General features: G+C 42.8%; 2 protein-coding genes across 41 annotated transcripts in view; one reads left to right on the forward strand and one right to left on the reverse strand.

Moving 5' to 3' along the window:
• The window catches only part of myo9aa (myosin IXAa), a 196,192-nt gene extending 190,141 nt beyond the window's left edge, over positions 1-6,051 (reverse strand). For 27 of the 39 annotated variants that reach the window (XM_090223039.1, XM_090223026.1, XM_090223024.1 and 24 more), the window contains exon 1: positions 5,629-6,050. The gene's annotated coding sequence lies outside the window, so the exon portion shown is untranslated. Of the gene's footprint in view, positions 1-5,628 lie in introns of all 39 variants that reach the window. The other 12 variants (XM_090223020.1, XM_090223008.1, XM_090223004.1 and 9 more) reach the window with 2 other exon arrangements.
• Positions 5,984-8,343, forward strand: senp8 (SUMO peptidase family member, NEDD8 specific). 2 transcript variants are annotated; one of them, XM_036963826.2, is made up of 2 exons: positions 5,984-6,205; positions 6,717-8,343. In XM_036963826.2, the coding sequence occupies exon 2, from the start codon at positions 6,761-6,763 to the stop codon at positions 7,397-7,399; it is 639 nt and encodes a 212-aa protein (XP_036819721.1). In that variant the 5' UTR covers positions 5,984-6,205; positions 6,717-6,760; the 3' UTR covers positions 7,400-8,343. The 2 variants fall into 2 exon arrangements, with proteins under 2 accessions (XP_036819721.1, XP_036819722.1); XM_036963827.2 differs by having other exon boundaries at positions 6,030-6,200.
• The last annotated feature ends 10,944 nt before the right edge of the window (positions 8,344-19,287 follow it).

The following is a 19,287-nucleotide window of genomic DNA, read 5'->3' on the forward strand; positions in this document are numbered from 1 at the left end:
CTATCATTTTGGTAATTTGTGTGGTATTAAAAAATATATTCTGCTAATGTTTAAAATTATGTAGAGTTTAATGAAATGTTTATAAAAGGCAATATTTTCTTGGGTCTGTAAATATGATGATAGATTCATGCAATGCTTTTACTATAAAGGAGAACTTTCCACTCCTACTCTTGTCCATGGTGGTCTGTGAACCCACAACCTTCTGGCCTGCAGCCCTGTGCAGTTTGCGCTATCAAAATTCCTGCATTGCCATGTAAGGCTTACAGGACAAAGAACAGTTTCTAAAACTGCATTACTAAGGCTCTGGTATGTCCAAGAAGTGAGGTTAAATGGTAATTCCATCTTGGCCTAATAATTTAGTTGACGTAACCATTTAAGCTAAATAAAATCTATTGCTTAAATTATGAAATACCTTAGACCTCATTTGCTAAGAGTGATGAAGCAGTAGGTAAAATTAACTCAAGGGATTTCTTCCAGAAGCAACTTTCGCTACATGCCCTTTAAGTTTCCTGTGATTGTTCTAGCATATTAACTAAAATGTCAACAGGGGTTTCTCAATAGAGATGAATTAAACAAAGATTTGGCCCCGTCCTATCTCCACAAGAGACACTCCTTTTTAGAGGAGAACTACTGTAGGAGCGAACTCCGTACTTTTAAAGGGACACTAATAACCAAATAATGAGTAGGCTAGTGACCAAGGCTAGTAACAAGTAGGCTAGTGACCAAGTAACAAGTACTATAAAGGAGAACTTTCCAAGTTAGTGGAAAGTTAAAGGAGTAGTTAAAGGAGAACTTTCCAAGTTAGTACTTAGTGACCAAGTAACTAGTAGTCTAGTGACCAAGTAACAAGTAGTCTAGTGACCAAGTAGTCTAGTGACCAAGTAACAAGTAGTCTAGTGACCAAGTAGGCTAGTAGCCAAATCATAGGCCTGACCTGCATTTAAACTAAATTTGGTGAAAACAGAAAACACAGCCGGTAATGTTAGGAAAATACAAACAATTCCTTGTTTTTGATCACTCTTGATAAGCGGAATACCTATGTGAGAATGATGTTCATTGACTACAGCTCAGCGTTCAACACCATTGTCTCCTCCAAGCTCGTAACCAAGCGTATGACTTTGGGTATGAACCCCTCCTTCTGCAACTGGATCCTGGGCTTCCTGATAGTACGACCCCGGGTACATCACCTCAGCCACGCTGACCCTTAACACAGGGGCCCCACAGGGGTGTGTGCTTAGTCCCCTCCTGTACTCCCTGTTCACCCACAACTGTGTGGCCATGCACAACTCCAACATAATTTTCAAGATTGCTGATGACACGGTGGTGGTAGGCCTGATCACCGGCGATGATGAGTCAGCCTACAGGGAGGTCAGTAACCTGGCAGTGTGGTGCGGGAGCAACAACCTCTCCCTCAACATCGGCGAGAACAAGGAGCTGATCGTGGACGACAGGAAACGGTGGGGCAGCAGGTAGACCGCTTCAAGTTCCTCTGTGTCCAAATCACTAAATACTTCAAATAGTCCAAACACACACACGCAGTCGTGAAGAAGGCGCCACAGTGCCTCTTCCCCCTCACGAGGTTGAAAAAGTTTTGCATGGGCCCTAAAATCCTCTGGCTTCATCACTGCCTGTTATGGCAATAGCACCACCCTCGATTGCATGGCGCTACGGAGGGTTGTGCGGACAGCCCAGTATATCACTGGGGACGAGCTCTCTGCCATCTAGGACCACTATATCAGGCGGTGTGAAAAGAACGCCTGGAAAATCAAAGACTCCAACCACTCAAGCCATAGACTATTTTCTCTGGTGCCGCACGGCAAGAGGTACCAGTGCATCAAGTCTGACACCATCAGGCTCTTGAACAGCTTCTATCCCCAAGCAATACGACTGATAAATAGCTAACAAAATAGTTACACAGACTGAGTTAACCTTTAATTGACCTTTTATTTCAATCTTTGCACTGTCTCTATGCACATTCACAGGGCCCTATGTAACGGATGTAAAACGGCTACCTTAGTTAGCGGTGGTGCGTGCTAAATAGCGTTTCAATCGGTGACGTCACTTACTCTGAGACCTTGAAGTAGTAGTTCCCCTTGCTCTGCAAGGGCCGCGGCTTTTGTGGAGCGATGGGTAACGATGCTTCGTGGGTGACTGTTGTTGATGTGTGCAGAGGGTCCCTGGTTCGCACCCGGGTATGGGCGAGGGGACGGTCTAAAGTTATACTGTTACACACTCGCACTCCATCATTAGGTCACTCACACATAATATGCACATACATTTATACTGACTCTACACAGCCGCTCACATACAAGCTGCTGCTACTCTGTTTATCTTATATCCTGTTGCCTAGTCTCCTTACCCCTGTACATATCTACCTCCATTACTCCAATATCCCTGCACATGTAAATATGGTATTGGAACTTACTTATTAAAAATGTCCTATATTTAGTATGCTTACTTACTTAATTGTGTATTTTATATTTCTTATTATTGTGAGGGGTTTTCTAGTAATACATTGTTATTAACCATTGCATTGTTAGGTTTTGAGTTTGCAAGAAAGGCATTTCACTGTGCTTGTGCATGTGACATTAAAAGTAGAAACTCTCATTCTGACCAGTCTGAGCACCATGAGGAGTTAACGAGGGGAAATACAAAGCCATGGGGGAAGCCAAGCCATTGAGGTTCCATAGCCTCCTTCTGTAATGGCCACAGAGAATGGGGAGCTTTGTTCATGGGCAACAGGCATGTTCCACTTTAATGACTTCACTTCATGTGCGTGCCAATCACTTACGCCATACAATCCGGCCATGCGGCCGCACAACACTTTTCACGTGCGGCTGACCAAGTGACTCAGCACGTGACCTACCACCCCACCCCACAGAAACACGTGGCAATGAGGTCACTCATTTGAGGTCATGTTGGGTTTTAGAATCCTCAAAGGCATTGTGTAGGCCTATATGGGAAAAGCATAGCATGGTCAGAGGAGCAGTTTGTCACCTCGGTCCACCAGTGAACAAAACAATCAGGATAGAACTGACAGTCTACATGTTGGCTACAGTCTCTGTGGTTGGGGAGCGATAGCTTTAGGGTGATGCAATAGTTGTATATTTCTGCAATGGTCTTTTCCATCATGGAGGGTAGCCATCAAAACTTTGGAAGAGCTCTGCTACTGCTGTGAAGCTTGCAGCACCCCACAGCTCAGACTTTGGAGCGTCTACAGAGTAGTGTACAACGACTAAATAATGTGCAGCCAAATGGCCATTCACATTGATTTCCCTGGTCCACCTCAAAGATAATCGGTTTCTAAAGTATACTACAGCATACCCCACCTAAGAACATACATGAACAATTTCCAGAGCCCCAGTGTACTGCATCTGCACTGCTTCTACTGCATCTGCACTGCTTCCACTGCATCTGCACTGCTTTTACTGCATCTGCACTGCTTCCACTGCATCTGCACTGCTTCTACTGCATCTGCACTGCTTCCACTGCATCTGCACTGCTTCTACTGCTTCCGCACCGCATCCGCACCGCATCCGCACCGCTTCCGCACCGCATCCGCACCGCTTCCGCACCGCATCCGCACTGCATCCACTGCATCCGCACTGCTTCTACTGCACCCGCACTGCTTCTACTGCACCCGCACTGCTTCTACTGCACCCGCACTGCTTCTACTGCACCCGCACTGCTTCTACTGCACCCGCACTGCTTCTACTGCACCTGCACTGCTTCTACTGCACTGCTTCTACTGCACTGCTTCTACTGCACTGCTTCTACTGCATCAGCACTGCTTCTACTGCATCAGCACTGCTTCTACTGCATCAGCACCGCTTCTACAGCATCAGCACCGCTTCTACTGCATCAGCACCGCTTCTACTGCATCAGCACCGCTTCTACTGCATCAGGTGTTAGATCTCTGGCTACAACAGCTGCTGTAGCTACTCTGCTGCGCTAACTATCACTCCCACTTTTGAACCTCTCTAGGTTCATATCAGCACAATGTGGTTTTTCTCAAGCCTTCATCTCTGATGGCTTGCTTTCCATATTATCCTGTAGGCCTTTAGTTCAACAAGATGAACCCAAACGTCACAATGTATCCAGTTGTGATCAGAAATATCCTGTAGCCTAGTCCTGACCCAGGCTATTACACGTTTCAGGTATACAAGCTCCAGCCATGGACACTCCCCAGAACATCATATCATGACTATTCATTGGATGTTAACCATAGAGGTAACTCTATGGTGCTATCCCAGCATGCAGCTGTGTCTTCTCAGTCCCAATGCATTCCTCCAGACCCACTCTGATCACCTGTGCAGAGGATGGGCCAAAGTAACAAGCAGAGGATGGGCCAAAGTAACAAGCAGAGGATGAGCCAAAGTAACAAGCAGAGGATGGGCCAAAGTAGCAAGCTTTATGGAGAATATAGTTGTAGTACCTGGGAGTTTTATTAGACATATGTACGGGATACACATGGTATACACAGTCCAACGAAGTGGTTACTTGCAGGCTCGACAATGCAACAACAATAAGAAATAAAAGTTACTAAACATTTGTTATATTTTAGTCATTTCAAAATGTCTTGTTGTTGCTCAGCATTGAGTAATCGCTTCCCATCATACCCATATCAGACTCCAGAGGCTAAACAATATCCAAGCTACAGAAGACATGTATAGAATACAGGCTATAGCCTCTGCACTGGCATTACAAACAATAACATTCTACAAAGATCATATAAACATTCTCAATCAACTCAGTATGAGGATAGGTGAGCTTGAGGGATAAGTAGTGGATAAAGCTATGGAACAAATGTTATGGGCTAAGGAGTGCTGCTCTGGGCAGGCCCCATGATTCAGCAGCTTATTCACCCCTTTAGACCTCCTCTACAATTCCACTGCTTTGCAGTCTGTACTGCATCCACTGCATCATAAACTATTCTGGCTGACCTCCACTAAATAATACATGCAAACATTTCCCCGCCCCAGACAGAGAGAGACAACACACCTCTGCTATTGCTCTCAGTTATTGTTTGATTACTTTGTGTCAAAAGAGGGTGGTCTGAGATCACTTGAAGTTGGCGGGACATTGTAACCTTCCTATTAAATGCTTGATACATTTGATGGGATACAATGCATCTGCATGGACGTTGACAGATACTGTCTTGATTTGACTTGAATTCATTTTGTTTAAAAACTATAGTGCGTAGGTTATAAACTTTCGGTTCCCTTGACATAAACTACAACATCAGTTATCTAACAGCTCATGACAATAACTTACTACTCGAAAGCAATAGACTTTTGTAATAATGGGTGTCCCACTACTGACAAAGTAAAAATAACTCAATTTGAATGCAAAAATGTGGTTTCTTTAATACACGCACAATCTCAAAGTGGTCAAGCTTTAATCCAGTCAAATTAACACAGCGTTTCAAGTAATGGTAACTACACGCAATAAACTCCCTGTGGCTCAGTGGGAAGGGTAGTTCAACGCGCGATGAATGGAATTCCAAAAATCATATCGTCAATAGCAAAACCTTGCGTATTGGTACCATACCCCAGTGATTGGTACATACATATATATATTTATACACACATGAAAAGCCTCGTTTGGGACAGTAACAACACTTCTTACCTTACCACATCAATGAACGTTAATCCAAATCTGTTGTGCGCGGAAGCCTTCTCGTTTGGGACAGGGGAATTAGCACACAAATGCAACTCTCAAATCTGATTTTTAATTCCCTGGGTTTCCTTAAACAACTGCGCCTTCGTTCTTCTCTCCAAATAACTTCCCCCGAAAATGATTCAAAATTCAGATCAGTCCCGAACAGTGACGCATATGTGTCCTATTTTCTTCTGTTCTTAAAATGTATTAAAAGCAGCCCTTCCTATCCCCGGTGACGTTCGATGAAACCTCTGCTGCCTTTTCTCTTTGCTAAACAGTGCGCGCTCACGCTACTTGATAGGCGGGGTGAAATAATCAGGGAGGGAGGGTTTCCCAGAGAGGTTCGAGGGGATTGGATGTACCGACTCATTCAGCGAATCACCCGCATGGACAGAGCGGGTCTCGGAAAGCCTACTTGCCCCGCAGTACTGTCGCAAAATGTTTACAGTAGTGGAGCAGTTTGTACTCGTTTACGTTTCTTACTGCAACGAGAAAGGAAGGTTGCATTTTTTGATGGACCTTTTTAGTGAATGTGTCTGGTAAGGTATGTGGAATAAAATGTTCGTTTGTTTATTAATTTCGTACATCGTAAAACCCACTGCGCATGCCAAACCCATTGGCCTGGGAGTCACCACTAGCTAGCATAGCAAAACGCAATGCAGCGCCAGCAACCCTGCCAACTTTGACCAAAATAAAAATATTTTAGCTATAACTAGCTAACTTAGTGTGTTGTTAGATAGGCTTTATAGCTATAGTACTAATTGTGAGATTGAAGATTATATCCAGTAGAAGTTTTATTTATTTATTTATAGCTAATCAGCCTGCCAACATAGCTAAGGTTAGGTTAGCTATCTATTAGGTTAGCTATCTGGAAAGTACTTTCAGCACCTAGGCTATAGCTAACTAGTAGAAAACCTCCTCATACACTCAACTAATGAATTAGCTAGCGCTCATTCCTGAAAAATCTGACAAGATGACAGTTTGTGATTGTGTAGAGTAGTGTTGCTTCATCTTTCACTTAATCTCCCCAAAACCGGTTCCTCCATGTTTTCCAGACTGACCCTGTCTACCTGTCCGCCCCCACCCTGCCTTGGAGAGAATGGATCCCGTTGTGTTGAGCTACCAGGACAGCCTCCTGCGGCGCTCTGATGTGGCCTTACTGGAGGGCCCTCACTGGCTCAACGACCAGGTCATCGGCTTTGCCTTCGAGTACTTTGCTGCTGAGCTCTTCAAGGGCCTTGGTGAAGCGGCCATCTTCATCAGCCCCGAGGTCACCCAGTTCATCAAGTGTGCTGCCTGCCCGGAGGAACTAGCCCTGTTTCTGGAGCCGCTGGGGCTAGCTTCCCGGCGCTGGGTCTTCCTGGCTGTCAACGACAACTCCATCCAGACTGCCGGCGGCTCTCACTGGAGCCTGCTGCTGTTCTTGCGCGACGGCGGCCATTTTGCCCACTACGACTCGCAGAGTGGTGGCAACTCGCTTCACGCCCGGCGGATCGCCACAAAGCTGGAGCCCTTCCTGGGGTCGGGGAGGAAAGTGCCCTTTGTGGAGGAGCCCTGTCCTTTGCAGCAGAACAGCTATGACTGCGGCATGTATGTGATCTGTAACGCAGAGGCCTTGTGTGAGAGGGCCAGAGTGGAGGGCTCGCCTCGCCTCCCTGTCCAGACCATCACCCCGGCCTACATCACTCAGAAGAGGCTAGAGTGGTGCAGACTGATCCAGAGACTAGACAGAGATTGACCTGGGGAGCTATGTTCTCCTCCTCAGCACTAAGCGTGTCCTCAATGTACTCAGAAGAGGAGAGCCTTCAGGAGTTTTAAGGTCAATGAAGGAATGCACTGGATCTACATTCACAATCACAAAGATATTGCCTTTGAAAGTAAAAGATTGAAGCCGTGTTCCAATATTTCAGGCTTCATACAACAATTGCTGTCATATTTACTCCTTATAAAGCCAGAACAACACATGTAAACACTGCACCTGCATGCCTATACAATATGTTTAATTTATTATCTATTTATCATATTCAGCACAAGGAGCGGGTTACAAATCAAAGTTTATTTGTCGCATGACAGAATACAACAGGCGTAAACCATCCAGCTAAATGTTTCCTCAACAGAGTTCAATATCAGAGGTAGGAAATGGAAAGTCCAGAATAGGATCTTACAAAAAGCACATAACACTAGGTCAGGTATAAAAATAATAATAAACACAGGAGAAATGGACATCTTGAAAATAACGTTTTCTCTTCACTGTATTTCATTTGATCTTGTAAGAAAATGTTTAAATTGTTTACAATGATTTTTGCTCAGGTTTGCTGTAAATAAATTAGAATTGATATGAAGAATATACCTTAGAATGTTAAATATACAGTAACCTCACAAGGAAGAAATGTTTGGATGCAATTCTACCTGTTAATCATGGTCAAATGATGGTTGTGTGGCGGCACCAGTTCCATGATCCTCTCCGTTTACTAAACCTGCAAATAAAACCTAGTCCTCATCTTAGTAAACCATGAACATTTACACCGTATCTCCATGATACACTTCCAATAAACCAAGCAAGGAACATGAAAGTGCCATATCTTATATATGAGATTATATGCATATAATGAGAGAAATTAATTTCATGTTGAAATTGTTACAGTATTTTGGATGATAATAAAGGAATGAATCTGATATCAATAAGCAGCCCAATTTGGTTCTACTTTGTGTCAGTAGCATGCAGGCAAATACATGATTCAAAATCAACAGGAGTATGAATAATGAATTTAAGTACTAATGTAGTAATGACATATCAATTATTTATTTATTCATTACTGGCTGAGGCAATGATGAACACCTGAAGAATAGAAAACCATTCGATCCTGGAATGAATCACAAGGTCCCGGTAAATACATTCCTTCATTAGTCCCGTTTACGTCTCTATTCAGTCTGTATCGCTGAAGCGTGACAGATGCTGCGCCAGAAAGTTAAAGGTCATTTCCGATTGAGACGATTTTCAGTCAGAACGCCAAATGTCAGGCAATAGTAGTGTAATTAAAATGACTGTTTCTAGTGTAGTGTAATAGTAGTGTAATTAAAATGACTGTTTCTAGTGTAGTGTAATAGTAGTGTAATTAAAATGACTGTTTCTAGTGTAGTGTAATAGTAGTGTAATTAAAATGACTGTTTCTAGTGTAGTGTAATAGTAGTGTAATTAAAATGACTGTTTCTAGTGTAGTGTAATAGTAGTGTAATCAAAATGACTGTTTCTAGTGTAGTGTAATAGTAGTGTAATTAAAATGACTGTTTCTAGTGTAGTGTAATAGTAGTGTAATTAAAATGACTGTTTCTAGTGTAGTGCAATAGTAGTGTAATTAAAAAGACTGTTTCTAGTGTAGTGTAATAGTAGTGTAATTAAAATGACTGTTTCTAGTGTAGTGTAATAGTAGTGTAATTAAAATGACTGTTTCTAGTGTAGTGTAATAGTAGTGTAATTAAAATGACTGTTTCTAGTGTAGTGTAATAGTAGTGTAATTAAAATGACTGTTTCTAGTGTAGTGTAATAGTAGTGTAATCAAAATGACTGTTTCTAGTGTAGTGTAATAGTAGTGTAATTAAAATGACTGTTTCTAGTGTAGTGTAATAGTAGTGTAATCAAAATGACTGTTTCTAGTGTAGTGTAATAGTAGTGTAATTAAAAAGACTGTTTCAAGTGTAGTGTAATAGTAGTGTAATTAAAAAGACTGTTTCTAGTGTAGTGTAATTAAAATGACTGTTTTTAGTGTAGTGTAATTAAAATGACTGTTTTTAGTGTAGTGTAATTAAAATGACTGTAGTATAGTGTAATTGTATTGTAATTAAAATGACTGTTTTTAGTGTAGTGTAATTAAAATGATTGTAGTATAGTGTAATTGTATTGTAATTAAAATGACTGTTTTTAGTGTAGTGTAATTAAAATGATTGTAGTATAGTGTAATTGTATTGTAATTTAAAGGACTGTTTGTAGTGTAGTGTAATTAAAATGATTGTAGTATAGTGTAATTGTATTGTAATTTAAAGGACTGTTTGTCGTGTAATTATAGTGTAATTAAAGGACTGTTGCCTGACATTTGGCGTTCTGACTGGAAATAGGCCTGTCCCCTTACCCTCTTCACACTTCATGTAGGTCTGAATGAATTGGATAGATAGAAACATAAACACGCATGCTTCAACTTGCCCTCTGATCTACACAGGTGCTTAGGATGAAGTAGGGGGGTTGTTTCTGGGAAGATCTAGATTTCCCTTCCAAAGGGCCAGCAGAGGCTGGCAGCCAGTCATCACAAACAGTATTATTACACAACTCCTAGGACTATATCCATCTGGGGATACAATACATAAACTTCCCAACAGGCAGAATTCATCTACAGCGTTGAGAATGGGTGCCTATAGTGATCATTCCTGATCTCCATCTCATCTGAAAGACTTCACTCAGTCAACACAGATTGTATTTTAAATCCCAAGGCTATGGGAAACAGTCAGGATAAGAACGGGCTATTCTTTTCCACAAATGTATCAGTCGGCGGTAGAATCTGAACCATCCATATTTATAGGTGGTATCAGTTTTAGACTTTTAGACAGGCTTAGCTTGTCAGCGAGGACGGCCATGATGCAGATAGCGCAGAGATGATCCACTGCAGGCTTGTGGTGGAGTGCACATGACATTCCACAGACGCCTCACACGTCATAATACGTCCTAATACTCCAGTCAACCTCTGAAGGCTCTAGATCACGGCCGTCACAGCTATGCCGTTATGCAGTAATATATACAGTGCTTTCAGAAAGTATTCACACTCCTTGAGATGTGTCACTGGCCTACACACAATACCCCATAATGTCAAAGTGGAATGATGTTTTACACAATTGTTACAAATGAATACAACATGAAAAGCTGAAATGTCAATAAGTATTCAATCCCCTTTGTTATGGCAAGCCTAAATCAATTCAGGAGTAAGCATTTGCTTAACAAGTCACATAAGTTGCATGGACTCACTGTGTGCAATAATAGTGCTTAACATTCTTTTTTTAATGACTACCTCATCTCTGGACCCCACACATACAATTATCTGTAAGGTCCATCATTGGAGCAGTGCATGTCAAACAGATTCAACCACAAAGACAATGGAGATTTTTCAATGACTCGCAAAGAAGTGCACCTATTGGTAGATGGGTAAAAAAACAGCACTTTGAATATTCCTTTGAGCATGGAGAAGTTATTTATTACACTTTGTATGGTGTATCAATACAGAGAGTCAATACAAAGATATAGGCGTCCTTCCTAACTTAGTTGCCGGAGAGGAAGGAAACCGCTCAGGGATTTCACATGAGACCAATGGTGACCTTAAAACAGTTACAGAGTTTATTGGCTGTGATAGGAGAAAACTGAGGATGGATCAATAAGATTGTAGTTACTCCACAATACTAACCTAAATGACAGAGTGAAAAGAAGGAAGCCTGTAGAGAATAAAAAATCCCCCCAAAATATGCGTCCTGTTTGCAATAAGGTGCTAAAGTAAACTGCAAAACAAATGTGGCAAAGAAATGTACTTTATGTCTTGAATACAAAGCGTTATGTTTGGGGCCAATCCAACACAATGTCACTCTTCATATTTTAAAGCATGGTTGTGGCTGCATCATGTTATGGGTATGCTTGTCATCGCCAAGGACTATGGTTTTTTGGGGGAATAAAAATAAACGGAATAAAGCTAAGCACAGGCAAAATCCTAGAGGAAAACCTGGTTCAGTCTGCTTTCCAACAGACACTGGGAAATGAATTCACCTTTCAGCAGGACAATAACCTCAAATACACAGCCAAATATACACTGGAGTTGCTTACCAAGACGATATAGAATGTACAGTACCTGGATGGCCTAGTTACAGTTTTGACTTAAATCGGCTTGAAAATCTGTGGCAAGACTTGAAAATGCCTGTCTTTTTTATTTATTACATTTTTATTTAAGACGGCAAGTCAGTTAAGAACAAATTCCTATTTACAATGACGGCCTACCCGGCCCAATAGTGCGCCGCCCTATGGGATTCCCAATCACGGCTGGATGTGATGCAGCCTGGATTCAAACCAGGGACTGCAGTGACACCTCTTGCACTGAGATGCAGGGCCTTAGACCGCTGCACCACTCGGGAACCAATCAGGATTGTCTAGTAATGATCAACAACCAATTTGACAGAGCTTGAAGAATTTGAAAAATAATCATGTGCAAATATTGTACAATCCAGGTGTGCAAAGCTCTTAGAGTCTTACCCAGAAAGACTGACAGTTGTAATCGCTGCCAAAGGTGATTCTAACATTTATTGACTGTATTTTTTTTGCTAACATTTCTAAAAACATGTTTTCACTGTCATTATGGGGTATTGTGTGTAGATGGGGGAAAGCACATCTATTTAATCATTTTTGAATTCAGGCTGTAACACAACACTAATGTGAAATAAATCAAAGGGTATGAAGTCTTTATGAAGGCATTGTGTAGTTAAGCAATAAAACCTCAGGGGGTGTGGTAAAGCACGACGCAACGCGGAGTGCCTGAATACAGCCCTTAGCCGTGGTATATTGGCCATATACCACAAACCCCAGAGGTGTCGTATTGCTTTTATAAACTGGTTACCAGCATAATTAGAGCAGTAAAATTGTACGTTTTGTCATACCTGTGGTATACGGTCTGATATACCACGGCTGTCAGCCAATCAGCATTCAGGGCTCGAACCACCCAGTTTATAGGACAAGCCAGCAGCTCCAAAAGGGCTTTTCAATGGTGACATCATAATGTAGAGCTCTTTTCACTCTGGTAGATTCCACTTACTGCATGTTGTTGATTATCCTTATTGGTTCTCTATAATCAATGCACGTACTGGGACCGCATACTTAATTACACCATATTCCCTACATAGTGAGCTACTTTTGACAAGCTATTCCCTCTAGTGCACTATACTGTACCTGTAACCAGAGACGAATAGGGAATAGGGTGTACTGTATAGGGAATAGGGTGTACTGTATAGGGAATAGGGTGTACTGTATAGGGAATAGGGTGTACTGTATAGGGAATAGGGTGTACTGTATAGGGAATAGGGTGTACTGTATAGGGAATAGGGTGTACTGTATAGGGAATAGGGTTTACTGTATAGGGAATAGGGTGTACTGTATAGGGAATAGGGTTTACTGTATAGGGAATAGGGTGTACTGTATAGGGAATAGGGTGTACTGTATAGGGAATAGGGTGTACTGTATAGGGAACAGGGTGTACTGTATAGGGAATAGGGTGTACTGTATAGGGAACAGGGTGTACTGTATAGGGAATAGGGTGTACTGTATAGGGAATAGGGTGTACTGTATAGGGAATAGGGTGTACTGTATAGGGAACAGGGTGTACTGTATAGGGAATAGGATGTACTGTATAGGGAATAGGGTTTACTGTATAGGGAATAGGGTTTACTGTATAGGGAATAGGGTGTACTGTATAGGGAACAGGGTGTACTGTATAGGGAATAGGGTGTACTGTATAGGGAATAGGGTGTACTGTATAGGGAATAGGGTGTACTGTATAGGGAATAGGGTGTCATTTGAGAGGCAGCCGTACTGTTAAGATCACTGTCTGTTGTGCCATGCACTTGAGAATGGGCAAGAGAGACGGGTATTGCCATGGCATTGTTGGCCGAGGGCACCGTTGCTCTGAGAGTTACTCCGCTTGGCGCAGTGCCACCATGGAGACTGTCTCGTGCCTCTGGCATCATGTGCCCGTTCACACCAGACGGTCATATATCACCAGGAGTGCCTAGCTGCCTGGACAGACAATCCCATTAAGGTTTACAACTGTCCCCATAAACCACACAAGACTGGGACCACTCGCCGCCTTGGCAGGCAAACTCTTATTAGAGAAATATCTCCCCCTCTCCTCTCTGAGCGCTGCAGAGTAACACACAATAAAGGAGAGCAGATTTGACCTGTGAATGAATGAGGGATTTGAACCACACATTCATTCTCCTAAAACAGTGAAAGTACCCATCTGAAAGAAAACAGGACAGTTGTTTAGGGACGTGGTGCCAGCATTACATGGGTAATGCCCTCTGTCATGGCATTGAGTGCATGTTGGCTGTGGAGAATGCCAAGATAAAACACACGGGCAGATGTTTTCCCATGCCAAATGATACAGTTCTGTAGACCTGGCTGTGGGTGGTGTGCTCATGAGCCAGGGTTGAATCTGCCCTGCAGGGAGCTCGTCAACGCCCTGTCATCATGAGAATGCTCACCAGACGGTACCAAGCCTGCCTCTCTGCTACGGCTAAGGCTTTGTACACACAACAAACATTCATGTGAGATGTTAAACCCCCCCACACACATTGTTCCATTTACAGGGTTAATTGATCTGGTCTGTTGATCAGCGATGTCTGTTATCATGGCTGTTGGGGAGTTCTTCCTAGGAGCTGAGATTCCCTGTAGCATCTCAGGTGTTTCACATTATCTGTTTTTAGAGGTCTTTCAGGATGGACTCCAAACAGAGTTAACTGCACGCACACACACGTAGGTATGCATGCACTCACACACACACACATCTGAAACCAACTACAACATGAAACCATTTTAGACCCATTTTCAACAAAATGTGTGACTTTAATTGAGAACAAGCGCCATCCTTTCCTGTGCGTGAAAACAGTCAGAAAATGAAAGTGGCCAGGTGTGTTCTGTTATTTCTGAATTTGGTCCCACATCTACGGTTCAAGCAAGACAACGTTTATAATAATCCATTGAGATGTTTATGCTCTTTATCCTCAACATACATATTTACGTTATGACATTTTGCAAGGAGAGATTGCGCAAGCTACACATCAACTAGACCCTTTGTCACGATCGTTTAGAGAGGGATTGGACCAAGGTGCAGCGTGGTAAGCGTACATCATGTTATTAGATGAACACGAAACAAAATGAACAAACTACAACCGGACGTGACACTATATGCAGTGCAGAACGCAACTACACACAAACAAGATCCCACAACTAAAGGTGGAAAAAAGGCTGCCTAAGTATGATCCCCAATCAGAGACAACGATGGACAGCTGTCTCTGATTGGGAACCATACCCGGCCAACAAAGAAATAGAAAAACTAGAATGCCCACCCAAATCACACCCCGACCTAACCAAATAGAGAAATAAAAAGGCTCTCTAAGGTCAGGGTGTGACACCCTTCATCTCTATATTTAACCTGTCAGAGGACAATGTCTCTCCGTTAGCACAGTGGTGGTGTGTCATAGTATGGGACTGTTGGTCATATCATACTGTTACAGAGAGAACATACACACACCAGCTGGCTGTTTGACACAGAGTCACAGTCTAGACATCAACAAGCTGTCTGTGTCATTCTAGACAGCTATGGAGACACATGCTGCTTTTCCACTGTAACACCAGTGTTATACCAGTGTATACACCCTTATGTTACACTAGTGTATTCACCATAATGTTACACTAGTGTATACACCCTTATGTTACACTAGTGTATACACCCTTATGTTACACTAGTGTATACACCCTTATGTTACACTAGTATATACACCCTTATGTTACACTAGTGTATACACCCTTATGTTACACTAGTGTATACACCCTTATGTTACACTAGGGAAATTGTGTTTCCATAGCTAGGGTTGACAGTGAGGACTTGTGAAGAGCGGAATCAACAACCTCTGCATCATCAAAACAGTTCCTTTGTGAGGTGTTAAAGCTGAAAAGTACCAGTTGACCGACTTTGGCCCCAAGTGAAAGCAGGTCCTCCAGAGCCAAAGCCCAGTGAGACACGGGTGCCAGCCCATACTGGAGATGGAAACAGAAAGGTCTGAGCCTTTTGGGTAAAACACTGAGGTAAAGCCTGTATGGAAATGCGCTGAGAGTGAGTATGGACTATCCAGTACCAGTCCTTCTGGGTCTGACAGCGTAGTGTTGGGTAGGCCAGTCAGTCAGTCAGTTTTCTGGAGAATGAACACCCACCTTAAATGCTCTTTCCCTGTAAACACTTACTAGCATCGCCGTTAGCATCAGGGAGAACATAGCATTAGCACATTTTGGAAGATTGGATGTTCCTCCTCTAGGTATTGGTCTGGTTCTGCTCTCAGTAGTATAGAGGCAGGTTTAGGAAGGGACAACTGGTTGTTGTAGTCGGAGGGAAGAGGACACGACGTTCCAGGGATTTTTATAATTCTAAGTTTAATGTTTTAGAGAGGAAAGGATGCTAGGGAATGATATTGAGGTGTTTCTGTGAATTGTAAAAGTTTAATTCAAATGACAATATAAATGAGAGAGAGAGAGAGAGAGAGAGAGAGAGAGAGAGAGAGAGAGGGTGAGAGAGAGAGAGAGAGAGAGAGAGAGAGAGAGAGAAAGAGAGAGAGAGAGAGTGAGAGAGAGAGAGAGAGAGAGAGAGAGACAGAGAGAGAGAGTGAGAGAGAAAGAAAGAGAAAGAGAGAGAGAGAGAGGGCGAGAGAGAGAGAGAGAGTTAGTAGAGGAAACGTTAATCCAGCCGTGGAGAACGAGATAGAGCTCCCATTTCCCTTCCACATCAGGGGGTCCAGACTGCCAGAGAGAAATCTGGAGGGACTCAGACCCAAGGACAACCTCTTCATCTGTCAGCCATGGAAATCTCCCCTGGACACTCACCACCTCAAAGTCATGACATCTTACAGCTCACAATATGGCCTACTTTCAACATCACAGGAAATACTGAAATGTTTCCAGGTTACACTTCATCATGGGTGAGAGCTAGATGAATGGTTATTGGTTCTATTTGCATGCATCTGTATCAAGGATTATGATATGTTCATTTATTCATTATCAACACAGTATTGTAGCGAACAGAGGGGCAGGGAAGCAACCCCGATCTCTGCCCTGAAAGGCAAACACCCTATGCATCACACCAATAGGGTTTCCACTTGGTAGAAATGGTTATGTGGCTGACATAGCGAGGATCGCTACACTGCCCCCTCCGAATGGGAAGGCACATCCCCATGCTTCGACTAACCTCAGCCCCCTCACACGTCCGGGCCATGACAGCCGCCATCCCACTTCTGAAAACCAATGTCGACAATGGCGGGCCAGGGAAGCAAACCTGTGTCTCTGCGTGATAGGCAAACACCCTACGCATCGTGCCAATAGGGTTAACCAACTTGGTGGGAATTGTGACGTGGCTCACATAGCGAGGATCGCTACGGTATATATGTTTATATTATTAAACCTTTATTTAACTAGGCAAGCCAGTTAAGAACAAATTATCATCTACAATGACGGCCTACCACATCAGGGGATCCAGTCTGTATGTCACAGGCCTAGCATGCAAAACTTACTCTCTCAATGTGACTAGCTTGGATAGCAAACAATGCTGATGTCATTGCCACCTCAATGAGAAAAAAATACACTTATTGCTTCAGCAAAATCTAAGATGAACGTCTTTATGAATCCATTTGTTTGGCCTTTGCATAGCAAACACAAACAAGAACTGGTGTCATGTCGTATCGCAATGCAGTATAAAACATAAATCTGGACTGTTACTGTATCTTTGCAGGCAGCTTGTGCACATTGACACAACAAGAGTAAGTAAAGGTCCCCTGGGGAACATTCCAGTACAGACAGTATGGCTCCCAAGAGGAATGGTCTCGGCTGTAGTGTGTCTGGCCATCTGCTTCAGCCTGACCTCTGCCTCTCTCCAGCCCAATACAACTCACTCAGAATTTGGGTTCTACATTATGCAACAATTATGCAACATTGGATATGTTTAATTTTAATCAAGTGTACTGAAATCATGGAATGTGGATCTTGTGGATTTCCGAACTGTGTCCATTGTGCCTATTTTCTTTGTATGAAGATGACTTTGTTATGGAGACCTACATCAGTAAGGGCATGGAGGTATGCCTATAGGATCAACAAGAGGTTATGCATTGAACAAAAACAACAAAATATATTGCCATGGTAATCTGATGTCTGTGCCCAATTTATTTAGATAGAGAAATGTGAATATTTAGAGAGTTGGGTCTATACACGAACAGAGCCACTTAGCTCCAATGTGGTTTGTTTAGCCTGGCCTATCAACCTTAAAGCCTGTGTGTTCAGTGTCTAGCTTCCCTAGGTAATTAGCTAGGGGAATTCCTGGCATCGCTAGGAGAGAGTCAGAGTAGGGCCTCTTGAACCTCTGAACCAGGTGTCCCTCTGGTCCCGCCCACCAGGCTGTGGGAACTAACCTGTCAAGTGTCAATCACTTGAGGGTTGTCATGGTATCCAGGTGGAGTGGGCTCCTGCAGATCCATCATTTTAGAGAGCATTCTCACTCTATGATATCAGTAAAATATATAGTGGATGAAATGTTTGACTGAGTTTATTCTTTGAGAAATGTATTCTTTGAGAGCCCCACAGTGGAGGAGTCATAATACCCATAAAACCTAGCGGTTAAACAGGAAAATGGTTCCAATCGTTTTTCCACCATTCAGTTTTTCCATAGGGGGTTTTAGAAACACTAAAGATAAGGTCTGTGTTTCGTTTAGGCTTACCCTGGCGTGGTGTTTTGATAACCATGTACAGTGCATTCAGAAAGAATTCAGACCTCTTGACTTTTTCCACATTTTGTTACGTTACAACCTTATTTTAAAGTGGATTACATTATTCCCTCATCAATCAACACACAATACCATATCATGTCAAAGCAAAAACTAGTAAAAAACTGTTTTTTTTAAATGTTTGCTCATTTATACAAATAAAAAACTGAAATACCAGATTTACATAAGTATTCAGACCCTTTGCTATGAGACTTGAAATTGAGCTCTGGTATATCCTGTCTCCATTGATGAACCTTGAGATGTTTCTACAACTTGATTGGAGTCCACCTTTGGTAAATTCAATTGACTGGACATGATATGGAAAGGCACACATCTGTCAACATAAGGTCCCACAGTTGACAGTGCATGTCAGAGCAAAAACCAAGCAAAGAGGTTGAAGGCATTGTCTGTAGAGCTCCGAGACAGGATTTTGTTGAGGCACAGATCTGGCGAAGGGTACAGCATTGAAGGTCCCCAAGTACACAGTGGCCTCCATCCTTCTTAAATGGAAGAAGTTTGGAACCACCAAGACTCTTCCTAGAGCTGGCTGCCCGGCTAAAATGAGCAATCGGGGGAGAAGGGCCTTGGTCAGGAAGTTGACCAAGAACCCGATGGTCGCTCTGACAGAGCTCCAGAGTTCCACTGTGGAGATGGGAGAACCTTGCAGAAAGACAACCATCTCTGCAGCACTCCACCAATCAGGCCTTTATAGTAAAGTGGCCAGACGGAAGCCACTCCTCAGTAAAAGACACATTACAGCCCACTTGGAGTTTGCCAAAAGGCACCTAAAGGACACTCAGACCATGAGAAACAAGATTCATTGGTCTGATGAAACCAAGATTGAATTGTTTTGCCTGAATGCCAAGCGTCACGTCTGGAGGAAACCTGGAACCATCCCTACGGTGATGCATGGTGGTGGCAGCATCATGCTGTGGGGATGTTTTTCAGCTGCGGAGACTGGGAGACTAGTCAAAATCGAGGCAAAGGAGAACGGAGCAAAGTACTTAAAAATCCTTGATGAAAACCAGCTCC

This window comes from Oncorhynchus mykiss, chromosome 26, assembly GCF_057628025.1.
Source record: "Oncorhynchus mykiss isolate SJ-2025 chromosome 26, ASM5762802v1, whole genome shotgun sequence".
Classification (NCBI taxonomy): Eukaryota; Metazoa; Chordata; class Actinopteri; order Salmoniformes; family Salmonidae; genus Oncorhynchus; species Oncorhynchus mykiss.